The sequence below is a fragment of the Wyeomyia smithii genome, chromosome 3 (genome assembly GCF_029784165.1).
Source record: "Wyeomyia smithii strain HCP4-BCI-WySm-NY-G18 chromosome 3, ASM2978416v1, whole genome shotgun sequence".
Classification (NCBI taxonomy): Eukaryota; Metazoa; Arthropoda; class Insecta; order Diptera; family Culicidae; genus Wyeomyia; species Wyeomyia smithii.
In genome coordinates, this window is record NC_073696.1 from 273,711,282 (window position 1) to 273,730,497 (window position 19,216).

The window sequence follows — 19,216 nt, forward strand, 5'->3', positions numbered from 1 at the left end:
TCGATTCGACATTATTTGGAGGATGTCTTTAGAATAGCGAATGTAGAAAAAGCTGTTTTTATACAAGCTGTTTTTAATACAGCCGTTTGTGTTAGCACTACACAATCAGTGCGTTTTGGTGCCAGTTTGCTTAATGTCTGTTGAAAAAGGCTGTAGGAAGAATAAGCGTAAATGATAAAATATGGACTGCTCGGCACCTTACCGACAGTATTCGTGCAAAGAAAAGCAAACTCGGCAATAGAGCGGCTGTGTACTGAATGATGTGTGTATCGCATACCTAATGTTATATACAACCATATATGCCATCGTCAACACGGAAATAAGGTGAATGGCAAAGAAAAAATATTCGTCTATGGGAAACTAGACGGCAACGTCATAGTTGCAAACATATTTTGTCTTGATTATGCAGATACCACTACTGTCACAAAAGAACGCTTTCGAAGGCAGAATAAAACTCTCATCGCTTGGTACATTGTTTCCCCTGCCCAGAGGTTGTTAATCGGATCAGAATCCGAAGTGCAGGACGACCCTATGAGAATAGTGCCTTTCATTAACGCAATACATGAACTGATCCATGGATCATGGCCGAATCGGCCATTCGATCGTCTAAATGAATTATAAAAATGTCTTATACGAGATCGCGATGAAAATCCAGCAGAATAGTAACTTAGAGTCAGAAAAAAATGAACCCCTTAACATTGCTGTTCTGCTACCAATGTTTCTCCTAAAACGTGACATCTCCACCTCTCAAATCATGCTAATATTACCTTTAGCAATCAGGGTCATCCAGATTAAACTTTTCTTCATCGGAGAATATTACTTAGCGCCACTTATCAGTGAAAAAAGAGAATTAAAAAAAGATAAATGAGAAAAAGAAATGGTAACAAAAATTTTAAATATTTGAAATGAAAAATGGGGAATGAGAAATAACAAACGAGGAATGAGAAATAAGGGAAGAGAAATAATAAATAAGAAATGAAATATGAGAGATGCAAGATGAGGAAAGAAAAATGAGAAATGAGAGAAGAGAAACGAGAAACGACATAAGAATAAGAAATAAAAAATGAGAAATGAGAGATGAGATATTAAAAAAGAGAGAAACGCGAATTGACATAAGAGAAATGAGAGATGACATATGAAAAAACGGGAAATTAGAAACGAGTACTAAGGAATAAAAACTGAGAAAAGAGAGTAGAAAAACGAGAAATTACATGAGAAAAATGGGAAATGAGAATTGCGAAATAAGAAACGTGATGAGAAATGAGATATAAAAATAAAATTTTAGAAATTAGAAATTAAATATCAGAAATGAGAAATGAGAACTGAGAGTTGAGAAATCAGAAAAGAGAAATGAGAAATGAGGAATTTTAAATGAAAAGATAGAAAAAATAGAAATGAGAAATGAAAAATGAGAAATGAGAATTGAAAATGAGAAATTAGAAATTAGAAATGAGAAATGAGAAATGAGAAATGAGAAATGAGAAATGAGAAATGAGAAATAAGAAATGAGAAATGAGAAATGAGAAATGGGAAATGAGGAATGAGAAATGAGAAATGAGAAATGAGAAATGAGAATTGAGAATTGAGAAATGAGAAATGAGAAATGAGGAATGAGAAATGATAAATAAGAAATAAGAAATGAAAAATGAGAAACGTAAAACGAGAAATGAGAAATTGGAAATGACATACAGGTCGGACTCGATCATCCGGGGCTCGATTATCCAGGGCTCGATTATCCAGGGCTCGATTATCCGGAGAAAATGGTTCGATTATCCGGAGTATGTTTTTCCTGTATTTCTATAATGTGGACTTTCGGGTTTGTTCAAAATTGTAACAACAGTGCACCGTTCTGTTTAGGCACTTCGTTTCTAGCAGTTTCCTGGTCGTTCCTTTAACCGATTCTTACTCTACAACCTTTAAGAGCAATGTATTATGGTTTTTTGTTGCCGATGAGGACAACCACTAATGGTCAGCCGATTTCGAATTTACGGCCGGAACATATTCCTGTAATATAATGGCAATGATCAATGCAGCATTTAGAACTAACGCTGTGTAAAATTTCGAGGTTCCTGAAATTTTACAAAATTTTTCTCGAAATTCTTCATAAAATAACTAAAATTTATGAATTTTAGGTCCATTTTTTCGTTGATTCGTATTTAAAAAGGAGGTTTAGAGATGTTTAGAGTCTACTTGAGTGAAAATTTTTTAAGAAAATTTTGGAAATTAGGAAAAATATATTAAACCCTAGACTTTTTTTAAAATTTTTTAAGGCCTTATATTTAGAAGCAACTCCAGACCTAAATTAGAGCTTATAACAGCAGAAAATTTGGTTGAGAAATCATAAGTTGATATTATTTGTAGAAAAAATGTGTTCTCAATTTCGATAAATTTCATTAAATTTCGAGAAACTCGAGATTTCGAGAAATTTCGCACACCCGGGTTCGGGTTTGAAAATGTCGGGCCGACAAACAGTCTAAAGACATTTTTCAGTTTATTTAGTCGGCACATGTATTGTATACAATATATTTCAATAAAAAACTAACTGCTCTAGATGAGAGATATTAAAAATTGAAAAATAAAAAAATGGCTCGATTATCCGGAGCGAAATGTTTTTAAAAACTCCGGATAATCGAGTCCGACCTGTATAATTAATGAAGGATAAAAATTTAATACATGCTTACTTTGAAGTAAGAAATTAGAAATGAAAAAAGAGAAACGAGAAACATTATAAAATAAATAAGAAATTTGAAATTTGAAATGATAAATGAAAATTGAGAAATAAGAAATCAGAAATGAGAAATAAGAAATGGAGAATGAGAAATGAGAAACGAAAAATGTGAAATGAGATATGTGAAATAAGAAAGGAGAAATGGGTAACAAAAAATAAAAATCAGAAAAATCACGAATGAAAATTCAGGAATGAAATATAAGAAATGATGATTGTAAACTTAGACATGAGAAATCAAAAACCAGAAATTAGAATACAAAAATAAGAAGAAGATATCAAAAATCAGAAGCTGGAAATCCGAGATACAAAACTCGAAATAGGACACCAGAAAACAAAAATCGAGTATCCAGCTAATTATTTTTGAACCACTTAACCCGGATTGTGAATCTTAATTCCACATTCTTAAACTTAACTTTTAAATTCTAAGATGCTTGAATCCTAAATTACAAATCTAAAATTTCAATTCCAGCATCCTGAATTCAAACTTAAAACTCATAGAACTCAAACCTGAATTCTTGAATTCCGAAGTACCAAACAACAGATTCCTAATCCCAAATTTCGACAATTGAAATTCAAGTTTCAATTCCTAAAATAATTTTTTGGAACAATTCATTTGAATTCATTTTTCAAATCTTCAATTCCAAATTCCATGTTCTGGATTTTAAATCATAAACACCAATCTTGAAAGCAAAATCAATTAACTCCAATTTCAAAACCCGAATCCGAAATCCCGATTCACAAATTAGGATAGCAAAAAACAGTAAGTGGATAACTGATATCGAAAACCGAGAATCGAAGATCAGGAAACATTGATATTGAAAATAAGCATTCTCAAACACTTAATCCAGACCTCTCAATCCTAACTCTATATCCCAAATCCTGAAACTTGCGCCCCAAATTCCAAATCTCTATTCTCAAATCCTGAACCCTAAATAACAAACTTAAAATTCAACATCTCGAATCCAAATTCTTAACTCGTAGCACTTAAAATCAAATCCTAGAATCACGTTTACACTGGGGACGCTTTTTTCGCGGTTGGTTGTACCGCATTTAAAAGATTGGATTGGATATATTTATACTCAACTTATATGATACCGAGTACAATGGATCTTCCGAATCGAGTAAAAATAATCCGCGTTATAAAAATATCCAGTTCAAAAAAAAACGCATGAAAACAACCCGCGTAAAAAGCGACCCCAGTGTATCGAATTCCAAATTTCAAATTTGATTTTCAAATTTTACAACCAAAACTTAAATCCTGAATCAAAAAATCTCCGTTTTCAAATTCCAAATCACAAATTGAGAATTTTAAGGCCCCAATTTCGATTTCAAAACAACAATTATCGGTCCAAAATCGAAAACTTCAAATCCCCAAACTCAAAGCTTAGTACTAAATGTCAAATTTCATATTCATTGATCACTGGTATCGATCCTAACTTTTAAAATCCAAGCCGATTTATCCTGAATTCAGAATCTGGAATACCTAACTCCGAACCTTAGTCTAGAATTTGAAATCACTTATTTCCAAAACCAGATTCCAAACCCTAAAATTCAAATGCTGAATACCAAATTTCCAAATTTAGAAATCGAAAATCAGAAAACAGAGATTGAAAATCTAAATAACTATTTCTGAACCCCAATTCTAGAATCTCAATCTTAAAGCACAGACTAACAGACATAACACTCCGAACAATTTTTCAATAAAATCACCGTTCGGATGATTCCAGTACTTTATGTAGTAACACTGCTGTGGTATTCGCGCTGCGTCATGTGTTTCGACATCAGCGCCAGCGTTACTGCATGTGTCAAATGGGGAACAACAAAGTATGTATGAGACTGCATGACACCGCCCCAGACGGCGTTAGCGCGTGATGACTGTTATTCAATTAGAAATTTGAAATGGTCGTTTTTTTGTGGTGATGGAGCTAGGTTCCAGTGTTACGTCTGTTAGTCTGTGCTTAAAGCTTGAATCCTAGAACTGAGCTTTTGGATTCTAAATCTCAAATTTGAATTTCTAAATCCTGAATCCAAATGCTCAATATTATATCAACCATCTCAAATGCGAAATCTAGACTCATTGCTTTTGAACTTGAAATTTTTGAATCACAAATTCCAAATATAGCATTCGAAGTGCAATTCAAATTATAACAGATGTTAATTTCAAGTCTTAAACATCAAATCCCGAATATAATTCTTAATTTGAAAGCCTCGAGCACCATTACTTCAATCATTAACTTGCGTTCTATATCCTTCTAAATTCAACTTTTAAAAACAAAAATTTTAAAAAGGGTATCGAACGGCTTCGTCAGTGGTTTTCTTCGGCAGTTTTTCTGCAGCAATCTTATGCAAATAGGGGCCGAAGAAAGCCACTGACGAAGACGTTCGATACCCTATCAAACCCTGGATTCGAAAATTCAACCCAACATAGACATATCGAATCTCTAAAATAACAAAATTAAAAAATAAAAATAAAAATCGAAACCTAAAATTGAAAATCCAAATTCAAATTTGAAAATTACAAATTAAATAAACAATTTAGCATGAAGGATAGAAAGTAAAGGGAAATAAATAAATAACAAAGAATAAACGATAAAAAGAAAAGACTAAAAAGTAAAGAATAATAGGTAAAAAATAAAAAGCAAAGAATAAAAACCAAAAAATAAAGAGCTAAGAATAACGAGCGAAGGATAAGGAGCAGAGAACTAAAAGCAGAGAATTAAAAGCAGAGGATTAAAAGCAGAGAATAAAGAATAAAGAGCAAATACTAAAAAGTAAAGAACAAAACGCATGAAAAAAGAGCAAAAAATTAACAGCGGAGAGTGAAAAGCAAACAATAAAGAGCAAAATAATATAAAGCACAAACTAGAGAGCAAAGGATAAAGAGCTCCTTTCTCTAATGAGCAAAGAATAAAGAGCAGAGTATAAAAAGCAGAGAAAATAGAACAAATAGTTATAAACAATGAATAAAGAGCAAAAAATAGAGTGCAAAGAATAAAAAACAAAAGATTAGGAGTAGAGAATAATGGGCAAATAATAAAAATCAAAGAATAAACAGCAAAGGATGAAGAGCAGAAAATAAAGGGGAAGAGTAATGAACAAAGGACAAAGAGCAAAAAAGAAAGGCAGAAATTGAAGAACAGAAAATAAAGAACAAAAAATGAGTAGCAGAGAATAAAAAGCAAAGAACAAAAGTCAAAAGATTAAGAGTAAAGAATAAAGAGAAAATAATAAAGACCAAAGAACAAACAGCATAGAATAGAGACAAAAAAAGAAGGCGAAGAAAAACAACTAAAAAATAAATAGCAAAGAACAAAGAGAGAAAAACAATGGGTAAAGAACAAATAGCAAAGAATAAAATGTAAAGACTAACGATCAATGAATAAGTAGCAAAGTATAAAGAGCAAGGAAAAAAAAAGAATAAAGATCAAATAATAAAGAGCAAAGTATAAAGAGCAAAGAATAAAGAGCAAAGAATGAAGAGTAATGAATGAACAGAAAATAAAAAAGCAAAGAATAAAGAGTAGAGGATAAAGAGCAAAAAATAAAGAGCAAAGAAAAAACAGCAAAGAATAAAGAGCAAAAAATAAAAGCGAAAAAGAAAGAGCAAAGAACAAAGAGCAAAGAATTCAGAGCGAAAAATTTAAAGGAAAGAATAAAGAGCAGAGAATGGAAAGCAAAGAATAGAGAGCAAAGATTAAAGATTAAAGTCTAAGAGCATAGAATATAGAACAAAACAAGGCCAAAGATGAAGCCCTAGTTTTCAAATGCCGGTGTACAGTGCGGTACATTCGCTCAACCGCATCAACAAAAATGGCTGCTCTTTTTTTTTTGTTTTAGTGAAAATAACCCAATACCATACATATTAGTAGTGATATCTTGTTACATGTTCAAACACTCTGCATCAGATCACTAGCTTTGTTGAATTGAGTTGCGTTTGAGCGTGTTTTTTTCGATTTTGATTTGCTCGTTCAGGCGCAGTAAGTGTTTGAAACTAATTTTCTTTCGAAAGCCAAGGAGTTCGCAATTGCGTATTTTTCTTCAAGTTCGTGGAAAACACTGGTGGATACCGGATGTTTAAAAGACAAGATTATCCGTATGATCAACAGGTCGGAGATAGTTCGATAGTTTTTTTTTTTAATCTAGGGAAGTATGGAGCTAAAGCATATAACATCGGAAATTCAAAGTTGATCACAAGACAAAAAAAAAAACGAATTCGGGGATAAGCAACCATAAATCATTTAAGTTTCCACCTGATAAATCATCAAATTGATCTTTTAGTACAAAAATTTTCAACTCATTCTCAACGCACCCACATTCATTAAATTGACAAAACCGAAAGCAAAACCTAGACTAATCTACACCCCAACATACAACGAACCAACTGAAATTCGCAAAGAAACACAAGCACTGATCTGATGAATGGCGCCAAATTAGATTTTTCAGTAATAGAAAACTAGGAAACAAATGATTTTATATTATTTTGGAAATAGAATAAACGTGTTTTCGGAAAATAGAATAAACGTGGCATCGGAATACCAAGCACTCGAATGAGATATTTAAAATTCAATTAGCCTTTGGAAAACCAGTAATGGTTGAATATCTCTTTTTATTTTATAGTTAAGCATAAACGTATATTTCTGTGTGGCTGATAACTTTATAGAAGCTACAAAATAGGTACTAAATCTTGGATATCATTATTTGATTGAGCTTTCCGTAGAAAACTCTTCATATCTTTTTTGATAGAAGAGATAGTAATTTGACATTCTCTACAAACTCCTAGCAAAAGCATCATCTGCTACAACATCTCACTGCACATGCATCTCACTGCACTATTGGTCATATTACTTTAGGTGGAGTAATCACTAAATTGTCCATTTTAAGAGAAGCAAATAAAAATACTTCTCCCAATAAAGTACATGACTAAAATCAAATGTGAGAACGCTATCAATTTAGAACACACAATGAAACTCTGTGCGCTGGTGAGAATAATTTCTGTCAGTTACGAGATGAGCTGGTAATCGAACACAGTAAACTTGGTTAGAGCATTTCCTGCATCGTCAACGAATGGAATATATTTTCATCTGCACCGAATTGATTTTCAATTCTAGAGACAACTTTCAAATTTATTCTATTTCGATAGCGCGCTTTGTATCGTGATGGAAGAAAAATGGAAGACGTTTATGACAGCTTGTCCAATAAAACCCGGATTTAATTGCTTGGTAGTTTTTAATTGCACAAACCGGAACACCGTAGCGAATGATTGATTCCCGGCTTTTAATTTGCAACTGAAATTTGCTGCCACTTTCTGTAATGAAATTGAAAGATACTCTTCAAATCAGTTGTGCCTTACCAGAGCGGTAAAATTCGAACTTTTACAACACAACCCAAACAATTCCGAGGTTTCCAGACCAACAATGTTAATCACCCGGCAGTTCAATCGAAAAATTTCGCAATCGGACGTCCAGCGAGAAAAGGGATCGACGAAAACCTCAATCAAGCAAGTATTTGTTGAACCTGTCTCAAACCAACACCGACAGCCAGCCGCTCGGGATTGATGTGACACGTAAACCAATCAGATGAGCGGGGAATGGGGGGGATCAACCCCTTTGGAAGGAACAAACAAAGGCTGGTTAAGCATCCGTTCCATGAGGAAGGTACCTTCCTTTGTGTTGGTTGCACAACAAATTGCTTCTGGTCAGCCGGAATCCGGCAGCATAGAAACGTTTCCTTTCAAGCGACAAACGATGGATTCTGGTTTTGCGTCGCTAGAGCCTATCGATTGCTTAATCATCAAAGAAGACTGAGACGCCATTGTATTGTTCGAGTTTCAGGGAACAGAAGAACAATAATCCCATGAGCTGTGCGAGGGGGCACTCGGAAAGGTGGCCCCCCTTTTGCAGATGTTATCCTTTCGGAAGACCGCTGCCGCAGTGATCGGATTTGGGCGCTGCTCCCACGCAATGAATTGGCAGTCCACGTTGCGGGACTTCTCAGTCATATTATGTCATCAGTTTATCGTCGCCACCTGAAGAGAACAGGGATAATGGGTAGCTGAACCGGCATAAGATTAAAGTGGATGGTACCAAAGTTTGTCCAAGAGTTTTGTGGAGAACCCCATTAACTCTTTGAGACATGGTGGAACTGAAAGTGCCCAACCTTTGTCACGCTTGAAATACCCATGTGGTAAATTTTGAATTCGCCATTCGACACTTTACAGAAAAATATTATCGGAATAAAATCTGTACCGTAAAGAGTGAAAAACCGCACTCTTTTATCTTGACCGTGGTTTTTTGCCATTTCGAAGCCCATACAGGCTGCGTTTAGAGTAACTTTCGAGCTTCGCCCGCTCTTAAAACATGTCTCCAGTGGGCCTTTTTTCCTTTATTTTTACGACTTTACCTACACCTTCGGTATCGCCGGCGGCGGTGGCAATTGCCAACAAATTAGACTTGCTTTCAAATTGTCGTTCATCTTGTCGTATCTCGTGTGTGTGTGTGTGTATGGTAGGATTTTCCTTCGAATTGGACCCTGGGGAAAACGGTGGGTCGAAACGCCTTCCTGTCGATGTCATTCGTTTACTAAGGATCCACCCGAAGCGAGGCTGTAGATAAACGCGTCCTCCTACGTAAGATTATCGTCTACGCTTATCTGGGCAGCCAGCACTCAAGTGCTGAGACACTCTCGAGTATCTTTATTTCACCATTACCTGGCCGAGACCGGTAACGTGCAGGAATGAAATATTTAATTTCGCCCACACCCCCCAGGATCTGCTCCACTCGAATGCCGAATGATGACATCAAAGTATTCCATTTCCCCTTTTCACCTTTTTTCGAACAAGAAAAAGAAAACTACAAAGTCCATCGAAAGAGTCCGAGTCAGCGGTTTTCCCCCTCAATTTTTGTTTCCATCAATCGTAAGTCTGTCTCTCTGCTTCTCAATAAGGACCATGGGAAAGTAGGGAGGAAAATTTGCAATGGTAACAGAACTCACCTTGGGATGATCTCTGACAGGCACCTGAACCCGGACAGCAATTTTGATCGGTTTGTCCCGGGTGATGTCGAGCATTTTCTTCTTATCGTGTATCACCGACGGCGAACCTAGAGGGTGGAAGGAGATGGAAAAAGAGAACAAGAAGAACATGGCATTAAATGACATTGAAATGTGAGGCGTGTATTGTAGAATGCTGGAATGCTGCGGGATGATGGGCGGCTGTTTGTTCATCCTGTAGGAAAGGCCAGAAGGAATGACGGTACAATTCCCGGATTTATAGCGATGTAGCAAAAGATGTTGAATTTTGGTAGATTGTGGTTTCTTTGATACTGTAGAAATTGGGTGTCGTATTCGGGAAACATTAATCATAGTTAAACCACCTTCGTAGGGTGTGAATGAATGCGGGTGCAATGTTATCTTACTCGAGCTTTTATCAAGAATATGATTGATTCGGGTTCAACATGGTGTTGTCAACTAATTTACTATCGATTTAGTTTATTCCATCCTTGTCGTACGACGTTACTTGCTTTAATTATAGAAATCTATTTTCAAACAACAACAAAAAAAGTCTAGCAATTACCCACGCAATCTAATGCTAAAATAAAGAGATGAAAACATTTTTTTTCCTTTGAGATAAAGAAAAAAAGAGACGCCTAATATTCAGAAAGATAGTCAAATTTTCTCAACGCATGAAAAAAGACTCAAGAGCTACTTGTAGGAAGAAGATCCCACTAGTGAAAGCCGAAAGAACTCTTTCAGTCATGCACGGAAAATAAAACGGTTGAATAAATATCTTCGGAGTTATTCTATGAAACTGACATCATTGCCCAATCGAAGACTAATTTCTATAAATATAACTACCCGACCACTGAAAAATTGAAATTCATTTGGTTATATAGCTAATTAGTTCATTTTATTTCGTAGTGTTTATATATTATTTTTGTATTAGGTTATTTTGTGATTGTATTGTAATGAATAACTATTATTAAACTATTTAAATCAACTAGATCTCAAAAGTCTGTTTTTTTTATATTTCAAACATGTTGGCATGGCAGCATGATTTTTAAATTTTCATGACTTTCCAACAGACCCGGAAAACACACGGAAAAGCCGAGACAGATTTTTAAAACATAGAAAAGAAGAGAGACGGCGTCTGATAGTTCGTAAAGAACAACATTCATAAGCTACTTGAAGAAAAAAGTACCCACTAGTAAAAGTCGAAAGGACCCTTTCACTCAAGCACGAGCTACGAAACGGTTGAATAAATCCCTGCAGTGGACTTGCGTAGGAATGATATCATTTCGAGCTCAACAGAGGCCTTATTTATGTACATGTATTTCTAAAACTGTTACAGAAAATCTACTATCCTTTTGCCGGACGCATTTACTTTCTCACAGCCATCTTCAAGCATGAAGTAATCTAACATTTTATTGTAATTTGTACTATTTCTAGGTATGTTAGATTGCATAAAAATTATTGCTAAGTAAACCAACTGGAATTATTTTAATAACAGATACAAGTTCATTCTGCACTTCAAACTATTTTATTTGAATTCAGTCGTAGGATCATAAATAATTATATTCTACGATTTTTTCTCACTTATTTTTCTAATCCTCTTACACTTGCATTTCATTTATATGCATCTAAGTTTAATGCTTAAAGCAGTCATTATTTAACTCATATTAGTTTAATTTAAACCAAAGGGCAAACTTCAAAGTTCTCTCTCTTTTATTTCAATCGTGGTATTTTTTAACGTGAACAAAGAATTAGTTTGATTACAGTTTGAATCAGTTAAATTTCGATTTTCTGAGCGTATTTTAATTACTATTCATCAATTTGGATTAGTTGCACCAGTGACCAATCAATAATCATCAATTATTTATTGATTTCATATCTAAATTCTGTAGTTAATTGCGTCATTATAAGTTCAATTTTGAATCATGTCATATATTGGAAGAATTTTTTCGCTTTCTGACTTTAATTTGTAATAGTATTTTGGTGCGAGCATTTGACCACAACGGTTCGCCCAACGACCTATCAAACGGCTGATGGCCGTGTTCTAGTGGTGTTTGTTACCCTCATGGAAAGAATACAGTGGAAGACCAACTTCTTTCCGGGTTCTAAATATGCCGCCTTATGTAGGAAACTATGAAGGGTTACGGAGTGTCGTTACATCTGCCCCCTCTTCGATGATAGAGCTCCCGTGAAGCGTCGAGCTCTACCGCGAAGTAACGCAGGTTGGTTACGTTAATATATATTTAGTAGGGTGGGGAATCGCTATATGGAAAAAATGAAACTTGATAGCACAAAGCCAGAACCAAGTTTTTTTTGGTTCCATTTGGGCCCCAAACAATACTTAACTTACCGGAGGCTAATTGGTTTTGTCTCCGCTTGGCGCATTGCGTTTCAAATTTTTATGCAAATTTGTATGGGAAAACCCACTTTTTTGCATTTTGCTCTCTAGAGAGCTCAGAAAGGTTTAAACCATACGTTTTAAAACTTAGAAAGGTAGGTTTTTTGTTGCTTAACAACTTTGCCGAAGACACTAAGGAGCTACGCTGTCCATAAAAAATACTATAGTTGTTTAAAGTTGAGTATGTCGAACTAAATGCTGAAAATCATGTTTCCTGCCAACACTACCAGTGTACCATTGTCAATCAGATATCTATCATAATTAACCTCTGCAACATGTTGTAAATCCTACTTGCGCTCCAAATATTGACCTAAATTTGTTTGCCTAGTCTAGCTCAGTGTATAAATTCGATACGAAAGGTTACTTCTGATAGCAATCCTACTGACGGCGGTACAGGGCCGGCGTCACATTATTTTCCCGAGTGGGTAGTGAGCAATGGAGGGGGATAATTCCGTGCGGGTAAGTACCTACAGAGACATTTTCCGAATGGGTACTACTACCCACACTACCCACATAAACCGCCGGCCCTCAGTGCGTCTTGAACTGTCCTACAGATCAGACGTTTTTTCGGTTGCTTGTGGACTGGTCTTTGACTGCCTATAGCTTCAAAGTTTGTGTTTTGTCAGTGTGTCTTTTAAAGACTACCTGAAAGTTATTTCCCATCAGTCTTTCTCAAGACTACCTACTTTTGAATTTAACATTTGTTTTAACTTTTTTCGTATCACCTGAAATGGCTGGACGGAAAAAGAAACCTCGCATCGCTGCGGGGAGGAAAAGAGAGGCATCTCTTTCTGACACATCGAGTGTCTGTAGTGACAATCCTTTTGATATTTTGCCTGAGCAAGAAGCTGGTGAAATGGAAGTTATTAATAACGGAACTATACAAAATATAAAATCTTTAAAAAAGGAGAAAGTTCCACCTATTGTGGTAACTATTTCTTCTGAATTTAATATATTCAAAAAGGAACTTTCAACGTTTGTTTCTGACGTTAAAGTTACCTATCAAATTGGCCGTAGAGGTGAATGCCGCTTATTAGCCGACTCTGTAAAGGGTCGTGATCGTCTTGTTCAGTATTTAACTGACAAGATGTACAAATTTTTTACATATGATACCAAGAACGCCAAGCCGTTCAAGGTTGTCTTGAAAGGTCTCACCAACGATCAAACCGTTGATGAGATCAAACTTACTTTAACAGAATTACTTGGCATAGCCCCTACCCAAGTAATTCTAATGAAACAAAAATCACGAGGCGAAAACAGTCAGAGAACTGGAATTTCCCTTGTTAATTATTTAATTCATTTTAACCGCAATGAGGTTGACAACTTAAAATTTTTTGGAAAAGCACATGCTTTGTATAATGTGCGTGTAAAGTGGGAGACTTATAGGAAGTATGGCGGAGGTGAAAAGCATATCACCCAATGCCGTACTTGCCAACGTCATGGCCATGGTTCCAAATTCTGTAACATGGACCAAAAATGTCTTAATTGTGGAGACTCTTCTCACAAAAAGGACACATGTCCTGTGAAAGAGAGTAAAAATTTTCGCTGTGCGAATTGTAACGGCAACCATATGTCAAATTTTTATCAATGCCCAGTCCGTTTAGCAATTGTTAAGGCAAGGCAAGGTAAACGAAATTCAATTTCTCAATTAAAACCAACTTCAAAACAAAATTCTCCAAGCGTACCAGTGACGCATAGTTTACCTACTCCTTTGCATACCCGTTTAACTTATGCACAGGTTACAGGTAGTTCGAACATTATACCGCCTAGTGTTGGTAGTTCGAAAATGACCGTTAATATGGGTAAGCAAAACACGCTACAAAATAATTGTACACCTATCACTCCAGCTAATATTGCTACCGAAAATATTTTTTCTCATGTCAACTGCCTGGGGCCTATTACGGCAGGTAAACTTTCTTTTTTGCAACAGGCAATGTTCGATCTTATGAACGCCATGTTGCAGGCAAAATCAATGTTTGAAGCCATTCAAATAGGCACAAATTTTACTATTAAAATTGTTTCTAATTTAAAATTTAGCAATGATTTTAAATAAAACAATTAAAATATTAAATTGGAATGCTCGCTCATTGAAGGCCAATGAGAATGAGTTTTTTAATTTTTTAACAGTAAATAATGTGCATATTGCAATTATTACTGAAACATTTTTGAAACCTAACATAAAATTAAAATATGATCCCAATTACGTGGTTCATAGATATGATAGGATTCAGGGCTCCGGCGGTGGAGTTGCAATTGTTATTCATCGCCGAATCAAACATCGTGCTCTTCCCCATCTTGAGACGAAAGTTATTGAAACTTTGGGAATTGAAGTTCAAACTGAACTTGGGATTTTATTTATTGCCGCAGCATATTTACCATTTCAATGCACACGCGAGCTCAAAAATTATTTTAAAGGTGATTTACAAAAACTCACCAGAAATCGTTTGAAATTTTTCATAATCGGCGATTTTAACGCTAAACATCGTTCATGGAATAATTCTCAAAGTAATTCCAATGGCAAAATTTTATTCAATGATTGTTCTTCAGGATACTATTCTATTTTGTCTCCGAATAGTCCTACATGCTTTTCTTCTGTAAGAAACCCTTCAACAATTGATTTCGTGCTGACAGATCAAAGTCATGTATGTAGTGATTTGATCACACATGCTGACTCTGATTCTGACCATCTTCCAATAACTTTTTCTTTATCACATGAATCAGTTTTAAACCCTATGAGCTCTGTTTTTAATTATAACAAAGCTAATTGGGAAAGATACAAAAATTATATTGAGAGAAATTTCAATAATTAGCTTGATTTGCAAAACGAAGTGAATATTGATTCCGCTTTGGAAGCATTAAAATGTGCAATTGTTGATGCCAGGAATTATTCTGTTCCAAAGGCTCAAGTGAAATTTGATTCACCAATAATTGACGAAAATCTTCAACTTCTAATTCGTTTGAAAAATGTCCGCAGACGTCAATATCAACGTTCTCGTGACCCTGTTTTTAAAACTATTTATAAAGATTTACAGAAAGAGATTAAACATAGATTTACTCTTCGGAGAAATCAAATTTTTGAGACTAAAGTTGAAAAATTGAAACCATATTCAAAACCATTTTGGAAGCTGTCGAAGATTCTTAAGAAACCTTCAAAGCCTATTCCAGTTTTAAAAGATGGTGAACGTTTTCTTGTATCCAATGAACAAAAGGCTCAAAGACTTGCTCAGCAGTTTGAGAGTGTTCATAACTCAAATTTGAATTTTGTGAGTCCAATTGAAAATGAAGTCACACGTCAGTTTGATTTAATTTCTTCCCAGAATTTTTTACCTGCAGAAATAATTGAAACTAACTTGAATGAGATTAAATCAATTATTAAAAATTTCAAAAATATGAAAGCACCTGGTGACGATGGAATCTTTAATATACTAATCAAACATCTCCCTGAGAGCACAATGGATTTTTTAGTGAAAATTTTCAATTGCTGCTTCAAAATTGCATATTTTCCGAAATTATGGAAAAATGCAAAAATTACTCCCATTTCAAAACGAAGCTGAAGTTTCAAGTTATCGACCAATCAGTTTGCTTTCTTCAATAAGTAAACTGTTTGAGAGAATTATTCTTAACAGAATGATGTCACACATCAACGAAAATTCAATTTTTGCAAATGAACAGTTTGGATTTCGCCATGGGCATTCCACAACTCATCAATTGCTCAGAGTTAATAATATGATACGAGCCAACAAATCTGAAGGTTATTCCACTGGAGCTGCTCTTTTAGACATAGAAAAAGCATTCGACAGTGTTTGGCATAAAGGTTTGATTGCGAAATTGCAAACTTTTAATTTTCCAATTTTCCTAATCAAAATTTTAAAAAATTATCTTACTGATCGAACTCTGCAGGTTGTCTATCAGAATTCAAATTCTAATAGATTTCCTGTCAGAGCAGGTGTGCCTCAAGGTTCAGTCCTGGGTCCAGTCCTGTACAACATATTCACTTCAGATCTTCCTGATTTGCCTCCAGGATGCACAAAGTCATTGTTCTGCGATGACACAAGCATTTCCGTAAAAGGAAAAAGTCTTCGTGTCATATGCAGTCGATTGCAGAAAAGTTTAGATATTTTTTCTTCCTACTTGCAAAAGTGGAAAATCTCTCCCAATGCTTCTAAAACTCAAATGATAATTTTTCCGCATGAGCCAAGGGCTTCTTTCCTCAAGCCAAACAATAATCACGTTGTCAAAATGAATGGGGTTATTTTAAGTTGGTCCGACAAGGTTAAGTACTTGGGACTAATTTATGATAAAAAACTTATTTTCAAAGAGCACATTGAGAGTATACAAGCCAAGTGCATCAAATATACGAGATGTTTATATCCTCTCATTAACAGGAATTCTAAACTTTGTTTAAAGAACAAACTTTTGATTTACAAACAAATTTTTAGACCAGCAATGCTTTATGCTGTACCGATCTGGTCAAGTTGCTGTTCAACAAGGAAGAAAACGCTCCAAAGGATTCAGAATAAAATTCTGAAAATGATTTTGAAGCGTCCTCCTTGGTTTGGTACACTCGAATTACATAGACTTACTAGTGTTGAACCATTAGAAGCTATGTCAAATAAAATTATTACCAATTTTCGACAAAAATCGTTGCAATCCTCAATTGCTACGATAAGCTCTCTTTATAGCCAATAAGTTAGCAATTAAGTTAGTTGTAAGTTTACTTCCCCTCTCCTGACAAGTAGGTTTAAATCCCTACGAATGATAAGTCCTAATTGCGAAAGCAAACAAATCCTAACAATTAAAATTACAAATTTCTAACAGTGTTGAGAAGTCACCATTTGTGATTGGACACACATACTCATTATTTACTAATATTTATCATAAATACTTAAGCTACTAACAAATCCCCCCTTAAAAAAAAAAAAAAAAAAAAAAACCGCCGGCCCTGCGGCGGTACACTGGCAGTGTTGGCAAAAAAAATGATTTTCAGCATTTGATTCGACATACTAAACTTTGAACGGCTATAGCATTATTTCAGGACATCCTAGTTTTTTAGTAGCTACGGCAAAGTTGTTAAGCATCTAAAATACTATACTTTTACGTAGTGTGGTGCATTAATAATCCTGAACTGAGCTCCCCAGAAAGGGAAATGCAGAAAAGTGGGTTTTCCCATACAAATTTCCATATAAATTTGAAACGCAATGCGCCAAGCGGAAACAAAACCAATCGGCCTCCGGTAGGTTTAGAATTGTTTGGGGCCCCGAATGGAACCAAAAAAACCTGGTTCTGGAAAATTGATCATTTTTCCCCACCCTAATATTTAGCCATTGATTCCAATAATGTACAGTAGTTTTTTTCCTTATAACAAATTGGAAGTCTATCGTCATTTCCGAAATTTTCATGCATGTTGTCACACGCATAGCAACAAACCAAAAATTATGGATCCAAACGCGGCATAAAAAGCATGAAAATTAAATCATCTCGAACATATCTCAAATTTCAAGAAGTCAGAACGGTCAGAAATTTACATGATCAAAACTCAGCCAAAATGCCTCCGTAAAGCAGCGGAGAAGCCCCAACAGAAATGATTTTTTTTTTAATAGAAAACTGTTCGAGTTAGTAGAGCAACGTATCTAAAACAAAAAAAAAACAGCTAAAAAATTGGTCTCAAATTAGTATCCAATAACTTAACCAGAAAAAATATTAAACTTGAAGAAAAACTATATCAGGTTAAATTTTAAATGCATGAAAACTCTAATAAATGTAAATTAAAATATTTGAAAACACTTCTTTCAAATAAAAAAGATGATCACTGAGTCTAGCTCAAAATGATTAGAAAACGTCACTGATGTCTAGAAAAAACCTACAATGGAAAAATGGAAGCGATTGAAATAAAATAAGATCATAAATCAATCAAAACGGGCTGTAAAATGTTTCGCATGTAAAGAAGAAACAGAAGAGAAAATCTTCTTAAATTATCATACAAAAGCCTTTAGACAACGGGTTAGGCAAATTAGGTATTCCGAACTGACTTAATATGCTTAGGAACGCTGCTGAAATGCAAAAAAAGACAAAAAAACAAGAAAATGATCATATGTGAATATATATGTGAATATATATGAATTCTATGAATAGGAAAAGGTCAAAAAGAAAATGATGTAAATTCAGCCAAATAGTTGAAGAATAAAAGCTTTCTGGAAGAAAAGGGCTAAGCAAAAAATGATTACAAACTCAGCGAAAAGTGAATTGATAGATTTATGAGACCAAAGGCATAACTCATTCCAAATTGAGCTTAGTAGAAAGTGCCCCAAAGACCTCTGCTAACGAAAGAATATGATTAAAAAAGCTATACCTGTATTTTAGAAGCTAAATCTATCACAAATACAGCTGTAAACGACTCTAAAATTAGAACAGCTGTAGATTTTTTATTGCAGGCCAATTATTTTTTTATGGGTTTATCGTTACTCCCTTCCCCTACCGTGGACAAGCGTGGATATTTGCGTACCCCTACTCCTCCTTAAGTGGTCCACGTAGTATGTGGCAACCCCAAATATTAATATGCTAAAATCCTAGAATCACAACATCCTAAACACCAATCCTTTTACTTAAAATTCTTAAAATCCTAAATTTTCAAATACCTCTATCTTCGCACCATAATGACAATGCTCCGTTACACAGTGGTTCGAATTGTATGGCAAGGGCGGACATAAATCATTTTTGTACAGTATTGTTCTTGAAAACTAATGAAATCAACAGAATTAAGTGTTTTTTGAGAATAACAAGCTTTTCTGGCGCTGTCATCATCCAACTTGTTTCAATTTTCTAGCATGTCCATTCGTCATTCCCAATCGATCATAACCAGGAAACAAATTCTCATTTTGGCCTATGGGCGAATTACTGTCTGCTGTACTCTGATTGGTTGAAAAAAAAAACAACGGAGCGGTGGCGGTAAACCGCTGTAGCAGTTAGTCAGATATATAGTCTTTAGAGACAATTATTTATTTATCTTCCGTGCGGATGAATCAAAGACTAACTTCCAGCCCAAATCTATGATTTATTCTATGAAAACATTACTCGATTGAACACTT

The 19,216-nt window shown here is 34.9% G+C and overlaps 1 protein-coding gene across 3 annotated transcripts in view; it reads right to left on the reverse strand.

Moving 5' to 3' along the window:
• Positions 1-19,216, reverse strand: part of LOC129731789 (probable serine/threonine-protein kinase MARK-A) — a 402,244-nt gene that overhangs the window by 115,605 nt on the left and 267,423 nt on the right. For all 3 annotated transcript variants that reach the window (XM_055692097.1, XM_055692098.1, XM_055692095.1), the window contains one exon: positions 9,719-9,825. In XM_055692097.1, coding sequence (XP_055548072.1) covers positions 9,719-9,825 — 107 coding nt within the window. The remainder of the gene's footprint in view (positions 1-9,718; positions 9,826-19,216) is intronic.